At 37.8% G+C, this 25,737-nt stretch overlaps 1 protein-coding gene across 1 annotated transcript in view; it reads left to right on the plus strand.

The window, feature by feature from the left end:
• CCDC57 (coiled-coil domain containing 57) overlaps positions 1-25,737 on the plus strand; it is a 312,170-nt gene that overhangs the window by 193,673 nt on the left and 92,760 nt on the right. The window contains exons 14-17 of the mRNA XM_036754111.1: positions 519-738; positions 8,630-8,760; positions 14,742-14,861; positions 20,662-20,878. Of these exons, the coding sequence (XP_036610006.1) occupies positions 519-738; positions 8,630-8,760; positions 14,742-14,861; positions 20,662-20,878 (688 nt within the window). The remainder of the gene's footprint in view (positions 1-518; positions 739-8,629; positions 8,761-14,741; positions 14,862-20,661; positions 20,879-25,737) is intronic.

The raw sequence follows: 25,737 nt of genomic DNA on the forward strand, positions 1-25,737 counted from the left end.
ATGCTATCCATCCCCAGAGAAAGGTCTCAAATATAGATTGAAGCCTTCCTTTTTTTTCCACTTTATTTTTCTTGAGGTTTTTTTTGTCTATGTTTTCTTTTACAGCATGACTATAATGGATATGTTTTGTATGACTACGCATGTATAACCCATATCGAATTGTTTGCCTTATCAATGGAGGGAGGGGATGGGTAGAGAAGAAGAGAGAGAATTTGAAAGTCAGTTTTAAAAACAGATGTTAAAAATTGTTTTTATAGATAACTGGGGAAAAATAAAAAACTAAGTAAAAACTAGAAAAAAAGAAAAGAAACAAAATTCAAGTTTGATATTAGAGGGGTAGAGCTCAATTGAGCTAGGCAGCAAAAATGTTAAGCAGTAAATGCCAGATCTATACACTTTCCCATTTCATTCTGTTTCACAGCTGAAGATTCTGTTGTTTTGCCAGCCTGTTTTTGCTATGTGTTGTTTGTAGCTGGACTCTGAAACTAGCAGCCCTCTTTTTGGGCTTTCATTTACAGAGTCTGATGACCAAAAAGCCTCTAGGAGCCGCAGATCGAAAGGATCAGTTTGACCAAATTGGGGCTGGGGATCAGGCCCAGCCTCTTGGGGCCTTTTCCATGCAAATGCTGCAGAAGAAACTGAAGGAAGCAGCAAGAAAAATCTCCAGCCTAAGCCAAGAGAAGCAGCAGCTCATTGAAATGGGGAACAGACTTCGTGCTGAACTGGGTAAAACAAAGGGTAAATGCATCTTGAACACTATTTGAATTCTCTCTCCTCTTGGAGCATGAATCTCTAGGAACAGAATTGGTTTGAATGAACCGAATTTGCAGTCTACCTCTTTAAACCACTCCCTAGCAATACACTCATTCCTGGAACAAAGCATATTATTCAAACTAGATGCTGTTCCAGACCAGGGGTGGGAAGGGTCAAGTCCATGTAGTCCCCAAATAGAGTAACTAGTGAAAAGCCTTTACTGTATATGTAAAGGGGGCAAGGAGTGGGTGGAAGTGATCTATCCTCTGATTTCTCAGGAAGGCAAGAAGGAAAGCAAAATAACCTCATTGTGGAATAAACTCAGGGTCAAAAGTAACTGGCATAGAGTAGAATTTTATTTTAGAGATCAGAGTTCTACAAACCAATTTCCCTGGCAATGTTTGTGAGGAAAGTACCGCAGGTTAACAAAAAAATCTAAAGCCCTTTCTATACAGCTTTGTAACACTCATTAATAAAAGGCTACCATGTTCCCAGACTGACCAAAGCCTACAGTCTTTCGTAGGATAAAGGCAACAGTGTCTTTTAACTAAGACTGATGTTCAAAACTACAGTATACTAGGCTCCAGTTAGGTCTTTGTCTATACTGAAACTCTTAATTGATTTTCTGAGAAAGTTAAGAGCCATTTGATTCCAAACAGAATAAACAAAGATGTACGGATGACATAAGTATGGTGAAAGAATGTACAAATAAAGTGCCACAGTAAACATGAGAGAGAAGAATGTCAAGTCAAAATATGTCAGAGTTAACACAAATGTGAAAGGGCTAGTCCTTATAACACAAAATCTATACAGTGGTACCTAACACTCACCTGTAAAAAAAAAAAAAAGTTATGTCCTTACCCAGGAGAGGAAGTCAAAAAGACAAGTGTGAGTAGTAAAGTTGAAAGATGATTGGACTTGAAGTCCTGGAATAAAATTATGCAATGTCACTTATTAGCTATGACTTTGGACATATCACCTCTCTAATCTGGACCTCAGATTCCACGTCTGCAAAACAAGGGGGTTGCACCCTAAGGTCTCTGCCAGCGCTAACATTTTTTAATTCAAATTAGGGTTTATAGAATTCCTTTTCATCTAGGCCATGCCTGCTAACCATAGGTATCCCCCAAAGTTCTGTCCTGGACCTTCCTCCCCTTTCCCTCTCTATTATTTCAGTCAACAGCTACCATGAATTCAGTTATCTTCTCCATGCAGATGATTCTCACATCTCCAATTTGTCCCACTGTAAACTCCCTCTTGACCTCCAGTATCACATCTCCACTCTCTGTTGGACATCTCAAACTGGATGCCTTATCGACATCTTAAACTTAACATATTCAAAACTGAACTCTTTATTTTTCCTCTTAAATCTTCCCCTCTTCCTGAAACTTAGCTGGTTTTTTTTTTGAGATTCCCAACATAGGTGTTGTCTTCATCTCCTTACCCACCATATTCAATCAAGTCAAGTCATCCAGTGTTGTGTAGAAGGCAAGTCAACAAGTATTTATTAAGTTTTTACTGTGTGTCATGCATTGTGCTGAAAACTGGGGATACAAAGAAAGGCAGTCTTAACTAACCTAGTTCTTTCTAATTTTCCATTCTTCTTACATCTTACTCTCCTTTACATATTCTATGATACAGTGATGCTGGCCTCCTTGCTATTCCTTGCACGTAACACTCTGTCTCCCAACTCCATGTATTTTTATTGGCTATTTCCCATGCCTGGATTGCCCTCTCCCCTCATATTCACCTGACTTCCTGACTTCCATGTCTTCCCTCAAAATTCAGCTCAAGTCCCACCTTCTATTCCCAGTCCTCCGTAATCTTAATGCCTTCTCCCTGAGATTGTCTCCAGTTAATCCTGTATATATAGTTTGTACATAATTATTTACATGTTATCTCCCCCATTAAACTGTGAACTTCTTGAGAACTGGAATTGGTTTTGCCTTTCCAATACCTGGAACATAGTAGGTGCTTAAATGACTTCTACACAACACTGAAAGTCTAATTCCACATTTGTAGCATGTGGATATCCTCTGGCCCTTTCTTATAACTTTACCTGTAGTTATACTTTCCTGGAACATTCTTTTCCTATCTTGTTCTTGTGACTCATTCTCTTGTTATGCTCTTGTTATGTAAACTCCTTCCTATCTCTTAAGCTAAAAGCTGATGGTCTCCTCTCTTTTTAACTTGAGAAGGTCATTAAACCATGCTGTCAAGACTCACTATAAATTCGTATCTAACTTAAGATATAACCTCAGTGCTTTTGGGAAATCCTTTCATTCATCTCTAAATGACTCCTTATCCTATATCATATAGATGTTATCTACTCTTCCCAAACTCCCATCATTCATTATTAGTAAAAATTTGCTGGCAGTCCCAATTTTAAGAAAAGAAACTGTTTTTAAAAAGCATTGTACTTTTAAATGTTATCCTCCTAACTCTTTGGAGTTAGTTGTCCTACTGCTGCTCATGCTTTGCCAAACTCCGTCTCTGTGTTACCCCTAATCTTAATACCTGCCACCCTTCTCTGCTCCTATGTATGTGTTATGGAGAGTCACTAAAGGAAGTCATTTAACTGATGCTCAATGAGCCTAAATCAAATTTATGTCATCGAACCTCAACTGGATCCTCACTGGTTCATGGCAATATTTTTATTCTTCCCTGTTTAACTCTGTTGCATTCCCCAGGGTGAAATTTCAGACTTTGTGAAATACTCTCTACCCTCCCCCACTCAGCAGACCTCACCTCCTACTTTCCTGAGAAAACTGATTATCTTTATTTCACATCTCACAACCTTTTACATCATTCTTTATTCTAGTCCTTAATAAAAATGAGAACTACCAAGGCCAACCCTTCTTGTGCCTCTGAATTCTTGCTTATCTCATCCCTTTCTCATCTTCCATCTCTTCTTATCTGCTGGTTCCCTCCCAGCTGCCTTCAGACATGCCCAAGTTTAACATATTCTTAAACAGCTTTCACCTGACTGTCTCATGCCTCTCCTCCCTTTTATAGTTACCTGACTAAAAACAACCATAACGACAATAAGGCCTCTGCCTTAGAGATCTCATCTGCTTCCATAGGTCCACATATGACTCTCAAATCTGTATACCTAGCCAGAGTTTCTTTCCTGAGTTTCTGTCCTAAGTCACAAACTCAATACCTTGAACTCATTATGTCTGAAACAGAACTCTGTCTCTTCCCTAAAATCTCCCCTCATCCTAACTTCCTTGATTTCTATTGAGAATACCACCATCCTTCCAGTCACAGAGGTTGACAGCTTTGGTTCTTCCCAGTCCCTTACCCTCTATATCCAATCAGCTGCCATGTTTTCTTGTTTCTACCTCCAGAACATCTCTTCTGTCCATTACCTTTTTCTGTTATATGGCCACTACCATAGTTTGAAGCCCTCATTACCTTTCACCTGAACTATTACAATATTCTTCTAATTGGTCTCATTTCTTGTAGTCACACCCTTCTAACTCATCCTCCACATAACCATCAAAATAATCTTCCTAACCTTGTCACTGCCCTGCTCAAGAATTTGTGGTGTCTTCCTTTTGCCTTTCAAATAAAATCAGACTTCTGAACTTAATGTTAAAAACCTTTCACAGTCTCACTCCAGCTTGCCTTTCCAGATTTATTTCATATTAGTCTGCTTTAAATTCTTTGTTCCAGTCAAACTGGCCTTATAGCTATTCCCCAAACTTAACACTCTATCTTCTCCCTCCATGCCTTTGATCTCCGCATACTTCTTCCTGTCTCTGTCTCTCCAAGGCTTACCTCAGATTCCACCTCCTACAGAAAGCCTTTCCTTCTCCCATGCAACTCTCTCCCTTCTCAAATTATGTTGTGATTACTTAACTATACATGCTGTATCCTGCCTCCCTTCCCCAGCAGAATAGGAGCTTAGGAAAGGAACGGTTTTCATTTTATTTTTGTATCCCCATCACACAACGCTTTGTGGAAATAATTGCGCAGTGCCTTACACAGAGTAAGTACTTAATAAACACACCGAATTGAATTTATTGAAAATATGACATGAAAAAAAGAAAATATGACATGAGGTCCCTCATCTTTCCTTATTTGTATCTTAACATTTTTATCTTCATCCATCTTTTCTTTCTTTACTCCTGCCTGAAAATAGATGTCTCTTCCCTTTCAAAGAGAACTGCTTTTCAGATAGCTCATTCCTATACCTATATCTTTGATTCTCTCCCTTTCCCTCTCTTCCAGCACCCTACTTCATCATGATTCTCCCCTGGTCTTACATTTTTACTCTTTCCTTCTACACCGCCTGGCCTACCAACATCTCTAGTCTCCAAGGCCCTCACACTCTCATTGTTGCTCTCTCTTCCTTTCACCAGCAGCTTTTTCCAAAAGAGTAGTCTGTATTTGCTGCCTCTGCTTCCTTACCACTTGCCTCCTCCTCAACCTTTTTCGGTCTGTTATCTGTGTGCCACCCCCCACCTCCACCCCTTGTACTCAAAGATGAAAGTCATTTTCTTATTGTTAAAACTGATAGACTTTTCTCTATCTTCCTGGAGTCTCCATAGCATTTGATTCTACTGACCACTCCTTCCTTTTTGAAACTCACTTCCCCTTGGCTTTTGTTACAATACTGTCATACGCTCCTCTTCTTCTCCTGCCCCACGTAGACATTTGTCAAGGTACTTAGAATCACAGATTTAGAGCTGGAAGGTACCTTAGGGGTTATCTACTTCAACACTCTCATTTTGTAGGTTAAAAAACCGAGACTCCAAGGTTTAAGAGACTGGTCCACAAGGTGACAAGGAGTAAGAGGGAGTGCTGGAATTTTAATTCCAGCCTCTGATTCCAAATACAGCATTCTTTCCATTGTCTCTCTTCTTCTCTCTTTCTCTCTCCACTCTCCCTTGATCATCTCATATACTCTCACAACTTCAGCTGATGTGGAGGATTGTCAAATCACCTTCCAGTTCTAGATGGCCTAGCTCATAAATTATACCTGTGTGTCGCAGAACCATCTCTGTTAAAGTAGGAAAAGGGAACTAACAACATTCAGTTCCTCAAGTTAGTGTTTGACTTCAGCCTCAAGACACCCTGTATTTCCCTCCTGGTTTATCCTTTCTTCTACCTCAAGATCCAGGGCAGAATTGATCTCTTTTAGCCTTTTGGTCCTTTTCTGTATGGGTCCCAGCTCCAGAATCTCACTTTCAGATTTGAAAATACTTTCCTCATAGCCACATCAGCTTAGAAGTATGCCCATATAAACTCCTTAATTCTGGGTATATATGTTCCTTTAAGACGTTCACAACTAGGCCCTGTAATTGTTATTGTCTGTTTCTGCTTGTAATGTCTTGGAAGAGCTTTTAATATTTTGGAGGACACAACTATGTCCCTTTACCCATTATTGTCTGTTCCTGCTTTTAATATCTTGAAGGAGGTTTCAACATCTTGAATTAACTCTCACACTCATTTATAAACTCCTAGAGTTATGAAAATCATGTGTAAAAATGCTCCCCTTTCAGACTGTAATTGTTCCCATTTCCAGGAAGTAAGCAAAGGTAATAGAGCCAGTCAGATATAAAGATCTATGGGAGGCTGTTCAGTCTGCCCTGCTTTGTGCATGTTTTCTGAATTAGGACTTAGGAAGCATAGACTGTAAAACCTCTTTAGATGTACATCTTCTTTTCTTGAAATAAGGACTGTTCCAAAAAATGTCTAGTTTACCCCCAGCTAAAAATGTATTAGAATGGCTTTAGATAATACGTTGGCTATACTTAGTTCCTTGAAGGAGTTAACGTAACTTTAATGTGATGGGAGTGTCAAGGAGGGAAGAGAGATTTGTAAATATGAGAAAGGGAAATTAAGGGAAAGATGATTGATCTGGCAGCAAGTGGCCAAAAAAAAACCCAAAACTTTTGTGGCCTAGGAAGATAGAAACAAGATCTTTCCCCACAAACAGTGATATTCCCTCTACTAAAAGCAATCTGAATACTGACTCAGATTTCACAGTGGAGAGCGCATCTATGCATATAGTGTTTCAACTAGTACAGATCCCAGATATGAAAGCCAGGAAGCTCTATTTTATTCTTTCCTCTTCAGTGAGTGCACCATCTTCTGACTTCAAAAAAACTTTTCAGACAAACAAGTTTTGTGGTCTAGTTTTATGTACTAATGCCTCTTTCTTAAACTAATGACTCCTTTTAAACATATGTTTGAGTAAGAGGACCCAGGACCAGGTTTTAATTCCAATCCATCTCTTTTCACTTCTGGGCAAGCTGTATTTAATATCCAATAAAAGCTTTTTCATTGTGAGCCAGTGGCCTTACAAATTTAAAAAGAAATATGCTAGTCTGTATTTCCTCCTCAAGTCCAGAAATTCTGTAGTTAGTAAAACCAACTGTGTTTTCTAATTCCCAGCATATATTTTTACCCTAAGACTCAATAGCTTTTGGCAAGACTGGCATATCAGCATTTAAAAATATATTTTATTGATGATAACTTTTGTTTTTATATTGCCTAGATTTCCCCACCTAGCTCCTCTCAGAAAGGCACCATAACAAAGAATTTTGTCAGCATTTTTTTCCACTCGGAATATTTATCTGGTTATAAGACTTTTCATAAACTTAAGGTAATCAGAAATGATTTACTCTGTGGTAATAGTTTTATTATCACTCAAAAATATTAAAAACATATTAATTGCCAAATGGATTAAATCTGTACATGTGATTTGTTCAGCCATTATTCTGTCTCTGATGGTGGATTAAGGGGCATACTCAATAAAGACAGTCTAGACCTTATTCATAGATCATAAAATGTTTGGATTGGAAAAGTCATTTGGCAAACAAGGAAGAAGTGATATGTCTAGGGTTGCACAGGAAGAGCTAGGTGTAGGCCTAGAGCCGTGCCTCCTGGCTGCAGTTCAGTATCCCTTCCAGTTTTCTTAGGTGTCAGCAACCAAAGCTGCACAATATTCCAGGCTGATAGTGTCTCACAGTTTTATGCAAATATATAAGCTATTACATACAATAATGTTTTCTAGTTTATTTCTAATAAATTTCTTGATAATGTCTAGTAGTATCCCAGGCATATTGTTCCATATTAGACCCTCAACAAAGTTTGTTAAACAAATATTGTCTTTCCCTTTGAATAACTTATGATTTGAAACAGTTCTGAGCTGGACAAACTCAGGAATATTAAACAAATAGATTATGATCTTGATATAGAAAAAAGATAATCCTTTAGTTTGAGTTCTAGTCCCCAAAATGAAAAGACAAAGAATGAGAATGGAGAACAAGTATGTTAATGTTGTTTTAAACCTATTTAGACTCTTCTGGAATTCTCTGGCTGGTATTTGAAGTAAAGGTGTGTTTTCAATTATTATTGACAGTAATGAAGGGTAATGTCATTTGAAAATTTTTAATCTTAATGTCTTATAACTAGGACAACTCTAATATTGATTAATGTTGAGGAGCTTTTTTTTCTTGAATAGGTTTTTAGTATTTAGAACCAAATGGTACATAACAGAGCACCTAGTCCAACCACCTTCACTTTGCAGATGGGAAAACTGAGGCTCAGAAAGATAAAGGGCCTTGCTAAAGGTAAGTAAGAGTAGTTAGAGCAGGATCAGGAACAAGGGGAAGAAGGAATCTAGGCTATAATTGTGAAAGGAAAGAAGCTAAGAAATCAAAACAGGCAGCAGTTGAAATGAAAACACATTTTAGGACCCAGTAGAGAGAATGTAGAAAAGTTTATTTCTGCAGTCATTAAGATATCTAGAAATTGCTTGAAGCAATTAATGGAGAATGATATTCAGATTATAACATAGGTAACATTCTAATGCTTGCTAGAAAAGCGTATCTTTTTACTCATTATCTCATCTTATTTCCAGGCCCTTCCATGAAGTTCTCACGGCATCCTTTTCAAACTGTTTCTGGAGCCTTATATCCAAAAACACTAACCAGAGATAGTGGGCATCATCTCTTAGCTTTGGAGCAGCTTCAAGGCAAGCTCACAACCCAGGTAACATATTTCATCTAAAGAATTGACTTTTTTGATCAATATGTTTTAATGTTGAACAAGCCTCTATGAATCTAACTTACTTTCAACAGTATTCATTTATATCGGTCTCTGATCTGTGGCCTTGTACATTTCAGTAGACTGGAGTTTAGGGTTTACATCAATTGCTTCAAATTTACTTCACTGCCAGTATTATTCTTGCATTCAGTTTGTAATCCAAAGTGATGTTACACATTGAGGATGCTACTTTGTAGGAGAATGTGGATACCCCTTCACCAGGATCATATCACTCATCAGTGTCCCCCTTCCATGTGATGTGCACAAACTTCTGTACATATGTACTCTGGAATGGATATTTTGTTACTTCTCATTTTACCCTATACCCACTTTCTTATTCTTGTGGTACTATCTAAAAGGCTGCTTCAGGCCTTGTTATCCCTTTGGGTTATCTCTCTATTCCAGTTCAACTGATGACGTGTATTTCTTCCTTAGAGAATGATGCACAAATACTTAGGGCCAGCTCCTTCTCATTGGTATTTTAGAAATTCTTATTTTTTTTCTTTTGTTCTGTGTAAGCCATATTCATTGTACACTGTGTGTATATTTTTGTTTAAATAAATGTGATTTTTATTTTTTAATGTTGAACAAGCAAGGCTAGAATAACTTAGATTCCTTTATATTTATCACAGGCTTTTGCTCTGCCTAAAGATATTGGACATCATCTTTTAGCTTTGGAGCTGCTACCTATTATATAATCTTTTTCGTCTACATATAACAAATCTAGAAATAGGGAGAAAACAGAGCTGTGCTTGCCATTTTACAGATGAGCAGAGACATGGGTGAGAAGTTGATTTGTTTCATCCATGTACCAGCTATTTCTGGTATTGGTGACTATGTAACCAACTCCCCTTCCCTATTCTTTCATCCTGGCTGTTTCTTCCTTCTCTCTATCACACATTTATACTTCTTTTTTCTCCAGCCCAATGAAAATGTTATTTGACCCAAATTCTTAACTATTCAGATATTGACCTAGATTGATTAAATAAGTTATATAGATAATCTCATGTCACACGGTTTATATACCCTGACCAATGGGGACCTAAGGTGACCCTCTTAGCAATGATATATTTAAATAGATAAGATCTGGGATCCAGAAAACCCCATTTCACACATTCAAGGAAGACTTCAATATCTGTGATTTTTCACCTTGGGGCAAAGCCAGAGAAGGGCCTTGGCTAGCCACACACCCTTCTATTCTCCCATCTTCAAAAGTACTACTGGGATAGAATTACATCTATGTTCTATGTATCAGATATTTGTACTCAAGGACTATGATCAGTGGTTGTGTTGGTAAATGTTTAGCAACCAGCTCACACGCAAAAAAGTCCACCTAACACACACTTAAGTTTAGTCTGCTTTATTAACATTTTTTCCATCACTTAAGTCTAGACAATTAACAAAACAATAAATCAAATTCTGATTTGTAGTGTTTGCCAATTCCTGAGGAATAAATACTCACAATGAAAATTTAATATTTGGCTCTCCCATGTGAGTAGCGTACTTCTGGTTATGATGTTCTTCTAAAGGTTCAGAATAAAAATTACTTTTCCCTAGACACACTAAAGGAAGCATAAAGTTTAGCTTATTCCTGGCCAGCTTAGCTACCTCCTACAAAAGAGTAAGCAAACATTTATCACAGCAAACAGTAAAACAGAAATCTAAAGATCTAGTGGACATTAATTTAAAATGTTATGAATTATTGCACAATCAAAAAATCAAGCATAGTATTCATTTGTGTAACTGGAGATAACATTTGTGAATTAGGAAGTAGTCATACTCAATGTTTATTAAGTTTTTCAGTTTTGATCTAGGATTGCATATCTTCATCAATTCAGTAAACATTTATTGAACCCCTGTCATATATAAAAGTCCTATGCTAGAGTCTGTAGGGGAGTAGAGATGAGTAAGACATAGTCTTAGCTCGCAAAGAAATCATGGCTTAGTAGAAGAGATGAGACCTGAATAAAAATCACCGGAAGAATATCAACATTCTATTTTTCTACCACTAGAAAATCACTAATGGAGTATATTATGTGCCTTTTTCAGAAAGTACTATGTGAAGTAAGAGGAAAGACAGGGGGAATCAGGACAGACTTCATGGAGGGTAATGGGTAATATTTTGACAAGTGAAGATTGAGGGGGAAGTAACAGTGTGAACAAAGATGCAGGGAAGAAAGCCCACGAGATGTTTGGACCAAAGCAAAGGGTACATGAAGAGGAGTAGATGGAGATAAATATAAAAAGATATGTGTGGGCCAGATTTTGAAGGACCTTACATGTCATATTAAAGAATTTAGACATGATTCATTAGTTAATAAGTAATCATTAAAGATTTTTGAACAATTGTATGATGTGATAAGAATGATTTAATAAAGTATACATGGCAGTTGTTTTTTAGGATAAATCAGAGCTGGGGAGAATTAGGACGGAAGAGGTGAGTTGGGATGCTTTTGCAATACTCTAGGTGAGAAATAAAGAAGGCATAAAACTATAGTAGTAGCAGAGGGAATGAAAAGGAGGGAATGTTTAATTAATTTTTTAAAAAAATTTTCAAAAAGATAATCCTTTAGTTTGAGTTGTAGCCCTCAAAATGAAAAGACAGAGCATAAAAATGGAGGAAAAGGAAAAAAGAAAAGGACAGGACAGATGGAAGAGATAAGGCAAAAAATTGATTCAGGATTGGGTGACTAGATTTGGGGAAAGGGAGAAGGGAAGGGAAGAATTAAAGATGACTGACAGTTAAGCCTGTGTAAGTAGGAAAATGATGGTACCATAACAGAAATAAGGAAATCAAAAAGGTAGAATAGATTTTGGAGATCAGGGGAATATAATTAATTAGATTTAGAATATGTAAAATTTGAGGTACTATGTGGTAGAGAAGTCCAACAAGGAGCTAGGATGAGGATCTGGAGGTTAAGAGGGCAGTTGTAACTATAGAGATTTTAGAGTTATCTGCATAGAGATAGTAGTTGAAGATATGGATAAGAATGAAATCCTCAAGGAGAAAAGTTAGAGAGAGAAGACAGGAGGTCCAAGATCAGAATCTTGTTAAAAGACTCTATTTATAAGACAAGGAGAAGAAACAGGAGGCAGCAAAAGAGAAGGAACAGCCAGAATAGTAAGAGAACCAGGACAGGGTAGTGTCACAGAAGCTAAGGGTTTCAAGAAGGAGAAGGTATCCAAGTTAACTCTGTGTTCTTTTCCTCTTCTTTTAGCTTCCTTTCTCTTTTTTTTTTTCTTGCTCATTTCTCCAACTTCTTTGAAATAGTGGGAATAACTGCTATAACTAAAAAGTGACCCAAAAATGGCTGAGTGATAGATATCTCATAGTCGAGAAGGAAAATTTGTAATAAACACCAAGACAATACAAAAGAAAATAGAGCCATATAATAAAAGAAGAAATAGAAAAGAAACCAGGGAGAAACTTTGAGGCAGGCTAGAGTAGAGTGAAGGGATCAGGTTAAAGAGAGTGAAAGACCATAGAAGAATGTAGTGTAGACTTGACCATGTCACCCTTCTGCCCAAAAGACTCCACTGCCTCCCTGCCACTCCTATAATAAAATAGAAATTCCTCTGTTTGGCATTTAAAGCGTTTTACAACCTGTCTTCATACTTCCTTGCTAGGCTTAGTACACATTACTATATTTCATGGACTGTCCGTTCTGGCTGAACTGACCAACTTGCTATTCATCATAAATGACTTTCCATCTCCTGTCTCTGTGTTTCTGCACAGGTTATCCCATATTCAGAATACACTCCATCCTTATCTTTTTCTCTAGCTTCTTTCAAGGCACTATCAGCTCAAGAGCCATCTTCTTATTGGGGGCCTTTCCAGATTCCCCTCAACTTCTAGCACTTTTTCCAAACCCCCATGAAATATCTTTAATTTATTTTATATGTGTTTTATATTTACTTTCATGTTTACATGTTTATTCCCTTAACAGAATGTAAGCTCATTGAGGGCAGGGACAGTTTAGTGCCTCTAGCAACTAGCACAATACCTGGCACGTAGTAAGCTCTTAATAAATTCTTGTTGATTAATTGAATAGTGCCACATGCTATAGGGTAGCTAAGTGGCACAGTAGATAGAGTGTCAGGCCTGGAGTCAGGAAGATTTTTCTTCCTGAATTCAAATCTGGCCTCAGACACCAGCTGTGTGACCCTGAGCAAGTCACAACCCTGTTTGCCTCAGTTGCTCATCTTTAAAATGAGCTGGAAAAGGAAATGGCAAACCCCTCCTGTATCTTTGCCAAGAAAACTCTAAATGGGGTCACAAAGGGCCGGATATGATTGAAATGACTGAACAACAAATGCTGCAGAGAAATAAAGCCATGGTTAAAATTTAAAAAACCACTAGGTAGACAATATTTGGTGGCTTTTTTAAAGAGCAGTGTCAATACAATGGTGAGGCAAAAGACAAACTTACAGAGATTGAGGCAGGAGTGGATATGGAGGAAGCAATACACCATTTTCTTTGAAGAATTTTATTGGTAAAAGGAAGGAGAAAAAGGATAATGATTTAAGATAGAATGTTGATGAGTAAAGCATTGAAAAAGAAAAAATTTAAGTGCAAGAAAACCCTGGCAGAGGATAAGGCATGGGAGTAAGCAGAGATAATTAATGGGAAAAGATGCTGGAAGAGGTGGGAGTAGGTAGGATCAAGGGCACGGGTAAAGGGCCTAGTCTTGGAAATGAGAAGGTATACTTCTTATTAACTCCCAGACTTTTTGTATACCCTATAATTATTTTGAATGGAATTTGGAAAGGGTAAGGGATACTGTTTGGGGATGTTACATATATGGGTTTGTGATTAAGTAGGAATATAATAGAAGTTCTCTGGGTTCTTTCTAATGTTTAGTTTATATTGCTGTGATTTTGGGACAAGGTATTCATGGCCAAATATCTCTGTAAACATGACAAATATATGAGACTAGATTCCTAACTTGACTCTGTTTTTAATGATGTGCTTAAATTATCTAACCTGTGTTTGTTGTTGTTGTTTAGTCGTTTTTCAGTTGCGTCCAACTCTTCGTGACCCCATTTGGGGTTTTCTTGGCAAAGATGCTGGAGTGGTTTGCCATTTCCTTCTTCAGCTCATTTTGCAGATGAGCAACTGAAGCAAACAGGGTTAAGTGATTTGCCTAAGGTCATGCAGCTAATAGTGTCTGAGGTCAGATTTTATCTCAGGAAGAGGAGTCTTCCTGACTCCAGGCCTGGCGCTCTGTCCACTGTGCCACCTATCTGTCCTGTGTTAGTTGCCACATAATATAGACTACCATACTTAATTTTTCTAGAAATATAAGCTGGTGTCTCTGAAATTAAGCCAGCTTCTTAAGGGACTGAGGATAATAATTATCTATAGATAACTCCTTAACCCAGTTTTTTTTTTGTTTTTTTTTTTTTTTTACCAAACTCTTTGCTGTTTGGAAAACTAGGGATTTTAGTTTTTACATGCTCAATCCTAAAACATTCATCCAATACATACCTATGTATCAGTTCCAAACCTGTTGAGAGGACGTCTTCCAAGTGTTGTGATTCTAAATATCTGTAAGCCAATCTCTCACCCCCCCAACCCAAACATAGTGACAATACATTTAAATCTCTGCTCTATCCATTTCCAGTGGGTGGGTGTGTGTGTGTGTGTGTTGGACCTAGTACTTTCCATTCTTTCCTCTCTTAGAAGTGTGGTAAAGAATAATGAAATAAGATTTGTGCAGCTTGTTAAGTTACCAAGCAAGCAGTAAAGGTAAGAGATCAGAAATATATGAGAAATGGTACCCAGTAGTCTCCAGGTAAAGCAATTCCCTGGCTCTGGAAATTCAGGGATATCTTTTTTCTAATAGTAGGAAAGACTTTATGTTCTGCATGTTGAATGAAGCGTAGAGTACCTAAGTTTCTTTTGTATTGATTCTTTTCTATGGCAGGAGCTACAGTGTGCCCAGCAAGACTATTTCTCTAGATTATCTGAAAATGCCCCAGAAACTTTGACTAGAAATAATGCTCCAAGCAACTTTGAGGAAGAACCAAATTTGCCTCCTGCTCAGGTACAGTAGCAGTTTGTCAAGTTAATGTCATAGAAGTCTGCATTACAGTTTAATATGGAAAATTTGGTGATCGTGCTATTTACCTCCAAAAAACAGTCTACACTTAAGATTTGGAGATGAAACATACCTTAATCTAATCCAATCCCCTCATTGTGCACATGAGCAAACTGAGGCTCAGAATGCTTATAGGACATGTCTGCTTTCACCATGGTAGTAAGTGGCAGACCTGGGATCCATATCTAAATCCTCAGATTCCAAATAGTTCAAATGTGTTCTTTCTACTACATCACATTAAACTGCAGCAAGTTCATTTCCTAAAAGTGGTAGACGGGGGGCAGCTAGGTGGTGCAGTGAGTAGAGCACCGGCCCTGGAGTCAGGAGGACCTGAGTTCAAATACGGCTCAGACACTTGACACACTTATTAGCTGTGTGACCTTGGGCAAGTCACTTAACCCCAATTGCCCTGCCCTCCCCCTCCCCCCAAAAATAAAATAAAAGGTGATAGATGTTGTTTGGTAATTCATTGATCTTGAGTTGCTGAGGACTTATAATGATAAAACACTTTATTCATATTTGTATTTATCAGACAGAATTGGTGACAAGATATTTGTACAGTTAGCTAACCAATGACAGCTAGCAGTAGGAATTAAAAGGCCTGAGCAGAAAATAAAATAAAATAAGAGACAGTTTCATCTAGAATAGTAGAAAGAGGCTAAGGCTAGATGATTAAGTCAGACTGCTCTGTACAGAGCTTTAGAAGAAAAGAGGTTCATCATTACTCATGAAGTCAGACCTGATGCGTTGGTTAATTTTGCTGAGCTGCTTCTTTTCCTCAAGATTTTTTATTCTTTGTTACAAGGAATGGTTTGATGGTTCAGGGAGGTAGTACCCATGTATTAAAAAAAAATAAAGAGTAGGTAAAAAACTTTTTTTTTTCAGGTTCCCACAGTTTGCTTTATTTAATTATTTATTTGGTGTTTATTTTTCCCCAGTTACATGTGAAAACCATTTTTAAAACTTTGAGTTCCAAATTCTCTCCCTTCTGCCCACCCCATATCCCTTCATTAAGAAGGCAAGCAATTCAGTATAGGTTATACAAGTATAGTCATGCAAAACATTTCTACATTAGTCATGTGAAAGAAAACGTAGACAAAAAAAACCTTAAGGAAAATTAAAAAACGTATGCTTCAGTCTGTATTCAGACACCATTAGTTCTTTCTTTGGGGATGGATAGCATTTTTTCATCATTATATTGCTGAGAATAGCTAAGTCATTCACACCTGCTCATCTAACAGTATTGCTGTTACTTTTTACATAGTACATTTCACTTTGCATCAGCTTATGTAAGTCTTTCCAGGTTTTTCTTCAAGCTAATCATTTTTTATAGCACAATAGTATTCCATCAAAATCACATACCATAATTTGTTCAGCCATTCCCCAATTGATGGCATCTCCTCAATTTCCAATTCTTTGCCACCAGAAAAGAGGTGCTATAAATATTTTTGTACATATAGGTCTTTTTGTTTTTTATCTCTTTTGGGATACAGACTTAGTAGTTGTATTGTTAGGTCAAAGGGTGTGCATGGTTTTATGGCCCTCTGGGTATAGTTCCAAATTGCTCTTACAGAATGGTTGAATCAGTTCATAACTCCTCCAACAGTGCATTAATGTCTCGTTTTTCCCACATCCCTTCCAACATTGTCATTTTCCTTTTCTGTCCTATTAGCCAATTTAATAGGTATGAGGTAGTACCTCAGAATTGTTTTCATTTGCATTTCTAACTAATGAGTTAGAGCATTTTTTCATATGACTATAGATAGCTTTGATTACTTCATCTGAAAACTAATCATATCTTTTGATCATTTATCAGTTGGGGAATGGCTCTTATTTTTATAAATTTGACTCAGTTCTCTATATATTTGAGAAATGAGGCCTTTAATCATGAAACTTGCTTCAAAATTTTTTTCCACAGTTATTGTTGCTAACTGTATTATCCCCATCCTTGTTCCCCTTGCTTATTCTATTCTCTCTCCTTTCATGCTGTCCCTCTTCAAAAGTGTTTTGCCTCTGACTACCCCATCCCCAAATCTTCTGTCCCTTCTATCATCCCTCCCTTCTTTTATCCCATTCCTCTCCTACTTTCCTGTAGGGTAATATAGATTTCTATACCCAATTGAGTGTGCATGTTATTCCCTCTTTGAGCCAGTTCTGATGAGAGTAAGGTTTACTCACTCCCCCACATCTCTTCCCTCTTTCCCTCCACTGTAAAAGCTTTTTCTTGCCTCTTTTAGGATAATTTACTCCATTCTACCTCTCCCTTTCACCTAGTAAATTACTCTGTCACTCCTTAATTTTATTTTTTTTAGCTATCCTCCCATCATTTCAGCTCACACCTGTGTCCTCTATATATAGTCCTTTTGACTGCCTTAATGATGAGGAAGTTCTTATGAGTTACAAGTATCATCTTCCCATGTAGGAATGTAAAAGTTTAACTTTATTAAGTCCTTTGTGATTTCTCTTTCTTGTTTACCATTTTTTTATATTTCTCTTGAGTCTTGTATTTGAAAGTCAGATTTTCTATTCAGTTCTGGTTTTTTCCATCAAGAATGCTTGAAAGTCTTCTGTTTCGTTAAATATCCATTTTTCTCCTCATAGATTATGCTCAGCTTTGCTAGGTAGGTGATTCTTGGTTGTAATCCTAGCTCCTTTGCCCTCTGGAATATCATATTCCAAGCCCTCCAGTCCTTTAATATAGAAGCTGCTGAATCTTGTGTTATCCTGACAGTGGCTCCAAAATTGAATTGTTTCTTTCTGGCTCCTTACATTATTTTCTCCTTGACCTGGGAGTTCTGGAATTTAGCTATAATATTCCTATGAGTTTTCATTTTGGGAGTCTCTTTCAGGGGGTGATTGGTGGATTCTTTCTATGTCTGTTTTACCCTCTAGTTCTAGAATATTGAAGCAATTTTCCTTGATAGTTTCTTGAAAGATAGTGCCTAGGTTCTTTTATTAGACCATGGCTCCCAGGTAGTTCAATAATTTTAAAATTATTTCTCCCAGATCTATTTTCCAGGTCAGTTGTTTTTCCAATAAGATATTTCACATTATCTTCTATTGTTTTCATTCTTTGGCTTTTGTTTTATTATTTCTTGATTTTTCATAAAGTCCTTAGCTTCCGCCCACTGTCCCAAGCTTCAGGGGTTTTGTGCAGCTGTTTTCAGAGATACTTCTAAGGACCTATAAGTTTTCAGTTCTTCCAAAGTGGTATGATCTAAGGAGAAGTATGTTTACTACTCTCCTGACTGTGCTGTGGTCTGTGAGTGACCACAAGCACTCTTTTCTGCCCTGGAACTGTGACAAAAGTGCTTGCTCCACTGTGGCCACAAACTCTGGTGGGCTAGTGCTCCTTCTTGCCCTGGGACTGCCACCCAGAACTGCAATCCATTTACAAGTACGGGCAGTGCAATAAAGTCCTGCCTCAGTGCTAACAAAGAGACCCCTGTAATCTCCTTCTGACCACTTCGACCCCCTTACCATCTGTAGGCTGAGAGCTCTAGAAGCAGTCACTGCCACTTCTGATTCAGTGACTTCCAAGGCCTGCTCCTGGTTTGCTAGGGCTGAGTCTGTGCTGGCCTGACCTGCACTCAACTGTGCTTCACTCTCATCCAGGTGAGACAGACCTTTCCTTCTGTCCTTCTAAGTTGTCTTTAGCTGGAAAATTATTTCACCCTGTCCTACTCCAGAAATTGTTTCATGGAATTATTTAAAGGTGTTCAGAGGGGTTTTGAGGAGGTGACCAGGCAATAGCTCCCTTTTCTCTGCCGTCTTGGCTTCTGTCAACTTTTTTTTAATTGTTTTTAAATCAGGTCAAAAAAGAAAGAAAGAAAAGGTGTTTACTCTTACCCATAGGAAAGAGAGCGAGAAAACAGTGTTCTATCAGAAAGGACTAGAAAGGGAATAGCAAAAGGTATAAGAAACAGCAGAGAATTGGGCTAAAATAAAATTTCGTGATTAAAAGACAAAGCCATTAGCTAATATTGACTTTTGAATTTTGGTAGATTAGTAATAAGGAGAAGCCTACAGGTATCTATCATCCTCTCTCCACATTGCATTTCATTGTGCATATAGAAAATAGCCAAATTATTAGGCTTTATTCAATTAAAAGTAGGGCCCAGTGAGGCCTTTCTTAAATAGATGTCCTCTTTCTTTCTAAGCAGAGTCACTTTTTTCTGTACAGGAACTGTACTTCACACACACACACACACACACACACACACACACACACACACACACACATGGTCTGACCTTCCCCCATACAGGATAAAGAGTCATTTTAAATAGTGATTTGTTTTAGTTCTGACAGGTCAATGTAGACGTGGTTTTGTATGATTCAGACAAATTGAGCCCATTCTTGGAGGTAAAAATGTTTTCTTCACTTTAGATATGGTCTCCACACCTGAGTAAGATCACTTTTCTCAGTCCCATCATTGGGATGCTTCACCCAGTATCTTTTCCAGAGTTTCCTGCACTAGTGGACCTTTAAATACTAATATAGTGTAACTGTCTTGAAAAATGCTTCTGCTCAATCTGATTTTTGAGGTAGATGCTATGTGGAGATCCCAATCCACAAAAACAACTTTTCAGCAGGCTGGAAAAAAAGAAAAAACTAATAGCTCCCACACTGTAGGTACACATATGAATTGAATTGAATTTGTTCGAGTGGCTCCAAATGTAGCCACAGATGTACTCTACTCAATAAAGTCATATTATGTGGTCAAAAATGGATTGAGTTAATAATCAGTATCTGCTTCTCTATGTCAGATAGAATTTCTATGAAATAATATTCACTGTATACCGAGGTTAAGTAGAAGTAGCTGTGCCTGAAAAGCATGCTGAAATGAGGACTTTCTTTGTGATTAGGAAAGGGTAATTAGGCTTTCCTCCACCTCCACGGTGCTTAGAAATTGATTTCCCCAAACTTTCTAAATCACAGAAGAATTGCCATTCTGCATTCATTGGTGGAAGGAGTTTCTAAGCCAGGAGTTGAAATTATTGATGTAGATGTCTACACACTTGCACACCCCCAAAATTACTATTTATTTCCTTTAATCAGCAGTCTTTCTCCATGCTTATTCAAGCAGAAAGATCATCGTAGATCTTTTCATTCCCTCCAAAATATATCAAATCTAAATAAGATATTGGGTCTAAGATTCAAGAAGTACTGTCTGATTTAAACCCTCCTAATGCCCAAATGTTCCTCAAAGAATTAGAAATCCACAATTCAACTAACTTAAATTTTTATTAAATAGCTATTATTTTCAAGACTCTATTGAAATTCTATTCTGATGCCTTATCATGGGACCAAAGTGACCTCAGAATTTCAAAACCCATGCTAATAAAGCTCAAACCAGTCCTACTGACTAGCTATAACTTCCAGTTTGGTTATGAATTATATGCCTGTCATCTGGAGACCATCATAGCAATGTTTATAGGATCTTATCATTAAAGGGTTGACAACTAAGTAAGTAATGTTTTTAGCCCCAGCAAAAACTAATGAGCAGGGAGGAATGAATGAGATAAAGATGAAGTCACAGATTCTTGAAGTATTGATACATCCACAAAGCACTGTCCTAGGAAAAATGCCTATCCTCATCAGCCTTCTGAAATTCACTACTGAAATCTCTAGTATTTCCTTCTTTTCTATTTTCCTTCCCCTTTATCAAGAGGTTCCTGGGATCTGGGAGCCTTGTCACCTTCTGGAGTTCTTCAGGGATCATTAGGTCTTTTCTAACTTTCATAGATCCAACTTAATACTCCCATGAGGATTAGTAAATCGGCTCAGGAGAAAGAAAACAGATCTCCAGTGCTAACTGAGGCCCAAGAGCTACGTGAGGAAAATAGGCACCATACCCAAAGATCATCATCTCAGGCTGGCAGCTCCCTCCAGGATATATGGCAAATATTGGATCTGGGATCTAGTCCTTCTGGCTTCACCTCTCAAGATGACTCCATTCCAGGTAAGAAAAAATAGTGATCTACACAGAGAGGGCACTCAATAAAGTCTGATGGCGAGGATGATAGTGGTGATGATGTAAATGAAGATCATATCGTCATACCTGAGGCTATTATATAAACAAATAAATATAATATTTTCCTCTTATTTACAGGACTGTAGAATTTAGAGCTGGAAGAGATCATCTAGTTCAGCTCCTCATTTTATAGATGAGAAAACTGAGGCCCTGAAACATTAAATGATTTACCCAAGGTGGCAGAGAATAAGTAGGAGAACTAGGATTCAAATCGCAAATCTATTTTTCTTTCTGCTACTGTTGCTTCTGTTTATAAGGTTTGGGTTGTTTTTTTAAATCATAGCCCTGCACCTCCCTGTATTGCCTGAATATTAGCAATAGCAAATGGAAAGTAAGGTCCAAAGAGCAGTACTTTTCTGCAGTGCTTTCTGGCACTGTGGCATGCACATGAATATTAACATACATTGTTTAAAACAGAGATCTCAGTTAGAGTTGTAAACAATAGTCATTTCTCCACAAGCACGTTACGTGCTATAATTTGTACAGTGCTTTTACTTATCCCTATATCAATGAAATTCCATCCAGCCCAAATAGCCTAAGTAGCTCATGCCCCTGCACTAGAGATGCAGTCAGGCTCCCATTTGCCCTGGGCTTTTTCTTGTTAGACTTTTTCCTCTACTCTCACTCAGACCGTGCTTTTGGTGGAGACAACATGTAAATTGACATCCTAGCTCATAAATGGTAGATAAGTTGAAGTACGTGAGCAAAGCCTCCTAAAGGACCCAACTTAAGAAGAGAAGGAGAGATACATGTTAGAATTAGACAGAAATATGGAGGAGGGGGACATGAAAGCTCTTTGGGGTCAGATGGAGACATAAAAGCAGTGCATGAGTTGAAGAGGTGACTGATATTTAAACTGAATGTTTACATGTGCCTTATGCTTAGTTCATCTGAAATGGAAGGTTTGGACAGAAGGCTGTTATTCTGTGTCGTTGTCCTGAATTCTTGACTGTAAGTTAAACATTTGTATTTATTTAGACCAGGCGTTGTCAGTGACTTGAGAAACACAGGTGGTGATTGGCTGTCAGGAGCTCATGGAAGGTCAGCTGACAATACGGTTGCTGTTTCGAGCTGACAGCTGTACTGCAAAGTTTCAACACAGTTTCCTAACCCTCAGCAACTTCCATCCAGATTAGAGACATCAGCTACAAATGTTTACAGTAAACCAGAAATCAGTGATAGAGAAAGCATCACAAGAGCATGGAACCTGTAAAATACAAGAGAAGGGAAGCACACGTAGGGAACTCTTTTGCTCTGGCTCTTGGGGCCTTGGTCTCAGGTGTGACACCTGCCAGTTCTAGGAGTATCATAGAAGTAAGGGGACCCTGGAAGGATATCTCCGAGCTCTTTGCAGCAATGCTAACGGAGCCAGCAGCTGGTGTTAATGCCCTCTATTGGGATTCTGCTAAAAACATCTGGTAAATGTTGCTTCTTTTTTTTTTTAATAGTATTTTTTCCAGTTACATGTAAAGATAATTTTTTACATTCCATTTTAATAAAATTTTGAGTTCCAAATTTTCTCCCTCCCTGTTTTCCCCCCTCCCTAGCATGGTAAGCAGTTTGATATAGATTATAGATATGCAATCATGTAAAACATATTTCCATATTAGTCATGTTGTGAAAGAAGAAACAATTTGCAGAAAGAATTACGGTTTGCAAAAGGAAAAAGAATACAAAAATAATAAAGAAAGTGAAAGGAGTATGTTTCTATCTGCATTCAGACTCCAGCAGTTCTTTCTCTGGATGTAGATAGCATTTTCTAATTGATCATTGCACAGTGTTGCTGTTACTGTGTACAATGTTCTCACTGGTTCTGCTCATTTCACTTTTCATCTGTTCATATAAGTCCAAGTTTTTCCGAAATCTGCCTGCTTGTCATTTCTTATAGCACAATAGTATTCCATTACATTCATATGCCACAGTTTATTCAGCCATTCCTCAATTGATGGGCATCCCCTCAGGTTCCAATTTACCACCACAAAAAGAGCTGCTACAAATATTTTTGTGCATGTAGGTCTTTTTATGATCTCTTTGGGATACAGACCTAATAGTGGCATTGCTGGATCGAAGGGTATGCACAGTTTGAGTGCCCTTTGGACGTAGTTCCAAATTGTTCTCTGGAATGACTGGATCAGTTCACAACTCCACCAACAGTGCATTAGTGGTCCACTTTTCCCACATCCTCTCCAACATTTATAATTTCCTTTTCTGTCGTATTAGCCAATTTGATAGGTATGAAGTGGCATCTAAGAGTTGTTTTAATTTGCATTTCTCTAATTAACAGTGAGCAAATGTCACTTCTTTAAGGAGGCAGAATAGATCATTGGAAAAGTAGCTAGATGTGGAAGGAGAAGATCTAGGCCCAACCCTAGCTTGTGTGACATTAGGCAATTCTCTTACCCTCTCTGAAAAATGAGGAGATTGGACTTGATGGCATCTAAGGCCTCTTTCAGTTCTAATGCTATGATGCCATGATATTCAGCTGGCAAATGTGCTAACATAAATAGCCCTATTGCAGTTCCAGGAGATATCGCTACAAATCTGGAGATAGCTAGTGCTTGAGATTTCTTTATAATAACCTCATTATTTCCGTGAAAGTTTAGACATGATCTAGATACAAGGATGGGGCCACATGTGGCCCTCTAGGTCCTCAAGTGCAGCCCTTTAACTGAATCCAAACTTCACAGAACAAATCCCATTTTGTTTGAACAAATCTCCCCTGAATTGCAGAGGGAACCTCCAGAGTGAAGAAGAGGATGGGAAAGCCCTAACTTCCAGTAATATCTTAAAGTAGTATCCCTGGTGAGGGGGATGCCCATCATTTGGGGAATGGCTGAATAAGTTATGGTATATGAATGTGGTGAAACACTATTGTTCTGTAAGAAATGATAAAGGGGGTGGTTTCAGGGAAACCTTGAAAGACTTCATACATGAACTGATGCAAAATGAAGTGGACAGAACCAAGAGAACAATTTACATAGTAACAGCAATATTCTAAGAATAAACAACTGTGAAAGACTTAGTAACTCTGATCAACACAATGACTCACCACAACTCCAAAAGACTCATAATGAAAAATACTATATGCCCCTTGATAGAGAAGTGATGGATTCAGAGTGCAGATTGAAACATTTTTTTTTCTCTTTCTTTTTCAGAACATGGCTAATGTGGAATTTTTTTTTCATGACTTCATATCGACAATAGTTTTATACTTCTTGCCTTCTCAATGGGTTGGGGAGTGAAAGAATTTAGAACTAAAAATAAAATTGAATTAGAAAAAATAAATGCAGCATCTTTAAAATACAGGTGGGAAAAGCATACCTAGCAATACCAAGAGACCAACTGTGATAGCTTCTCTTCTTCCTCAGGTCAACAACTCTCCTTTATTTCCAGAAAAGCTAACCTGGCTCAATATTTCTTAAACTAAGGTTGAGATTTTTCCAGGATATCACAAAGGAATATTAAAGGAGGCCATAGTTATAGAATTTAATTGCACTCCTAGGAGGTGGTGGGAATGTGAGACTTAGCATCCACCAACCAAAGGGTCATATACCAGACTTTCTCAGTGGCCCATAGCCAACATCCTATTGTTATAGAACCCCTATGACTGAGAAGGAGCTAGGTTTAGTGGATGGAGAGCTGGCACCCAAGACAGGAAGATCAGAGTTCAGATCTTGCCTTTTATACACACTGGCTTTGTTACACTTACTAGGAATTCCCTGCATCAATAAATTCACAGGCTCAAAAAAGAAGAAATGACTGAAATTGAATTTTTTCTTGTATTTCACCTCCCTGGAGGGTCACAATCAGCTAGAGTAATTGATAAGAAATCAGGATTTCATTCCATTAATCTCTCCTAGAATTTCATTACTTGTGGTCTTTTAAGTCCAGTAATATTTTGAACAATATGGCATGATAGGAGCAATCTCCATCCCCCATGAAAGTTAGCTTAGTTTTTCCTTAAAAGGTATTGAGACCTTAAGAGTTGTTTGTCTCAGGGGACTGAAGGCTTACATTCTTAAGGTCATTTCTTTATCCCTTAAATATAGTACAGCCTCAAAGAGCTCTAGGGGTGCTCTGACTGTTGACTGGAATCAAGATAGGCAACTCAGGTAAGGGAACTTCTCTCAGCTGAATCAGTTTGAGGTGTCCTCAGTTCCTAACCTTGTAGAATTGTCTTCTTTTAAGTTACTAAGTTGATCTCTCTTTGTTTACTCTTGAATGACTTAAAATAAAAGTGTCAAGCTCAGTGGGCAAACAGCCTGCAAAACTCTAGAGTTACCCAGAGCCAGATTAAAATTGGGAAATGTTTAACAAATTAGTAGTAATACAGTACAACATAGATAGTGCTAATTTGTGGTTTTCTAAGTCAATATGGAGCCTAAAGGGATCCATTTCTTTTTGTTTTTAAGATTTTTTATTTTTAGTTTACAACACTCAGTTCCGAATGATATCCTGAGTTCCAGACTTTCTTTCCCCACCCCCAGATGGCATGGAGTTCAATGTATCTTCTACATGTAACTTCACATTGAACTTATTTACGCAGCAGTCAAGTTGTAAAGAAGAATTATTACCAATGGAATGACTCATAAGAAAGAAGAAACAAAACCAAAAACAAGAGAGAAAAAAAAACAAAAGAAGGAAAAAAAAAGGATAGCAAACAGTTTGCCTCAATCTGCATTCAGTCTCCTTAGTTCTTTCTCTGGATGTAGATATCTCTTTCCCTCCTGAGTCCTTTGGAGTTGTCTTTGAACCTTGTATTACTGAGAAGAGCTAAGTCTATCAAG

Source organism: Trichosurus vulpecula, chromosome 4 (genome assembly GCF_011100635.1).
Source record: "Trichosurus vulpecula isolate mTriVul1 chromosome 4, mTriVul1.pri, whole genome shotgun sequence".
Lineage (NCBI taxonomy): Eukaryota > Metazoa > Chordata > Mammalia > Diprotodontia > Phalangeridae > Trichosurus > Trichosurus vulpecula.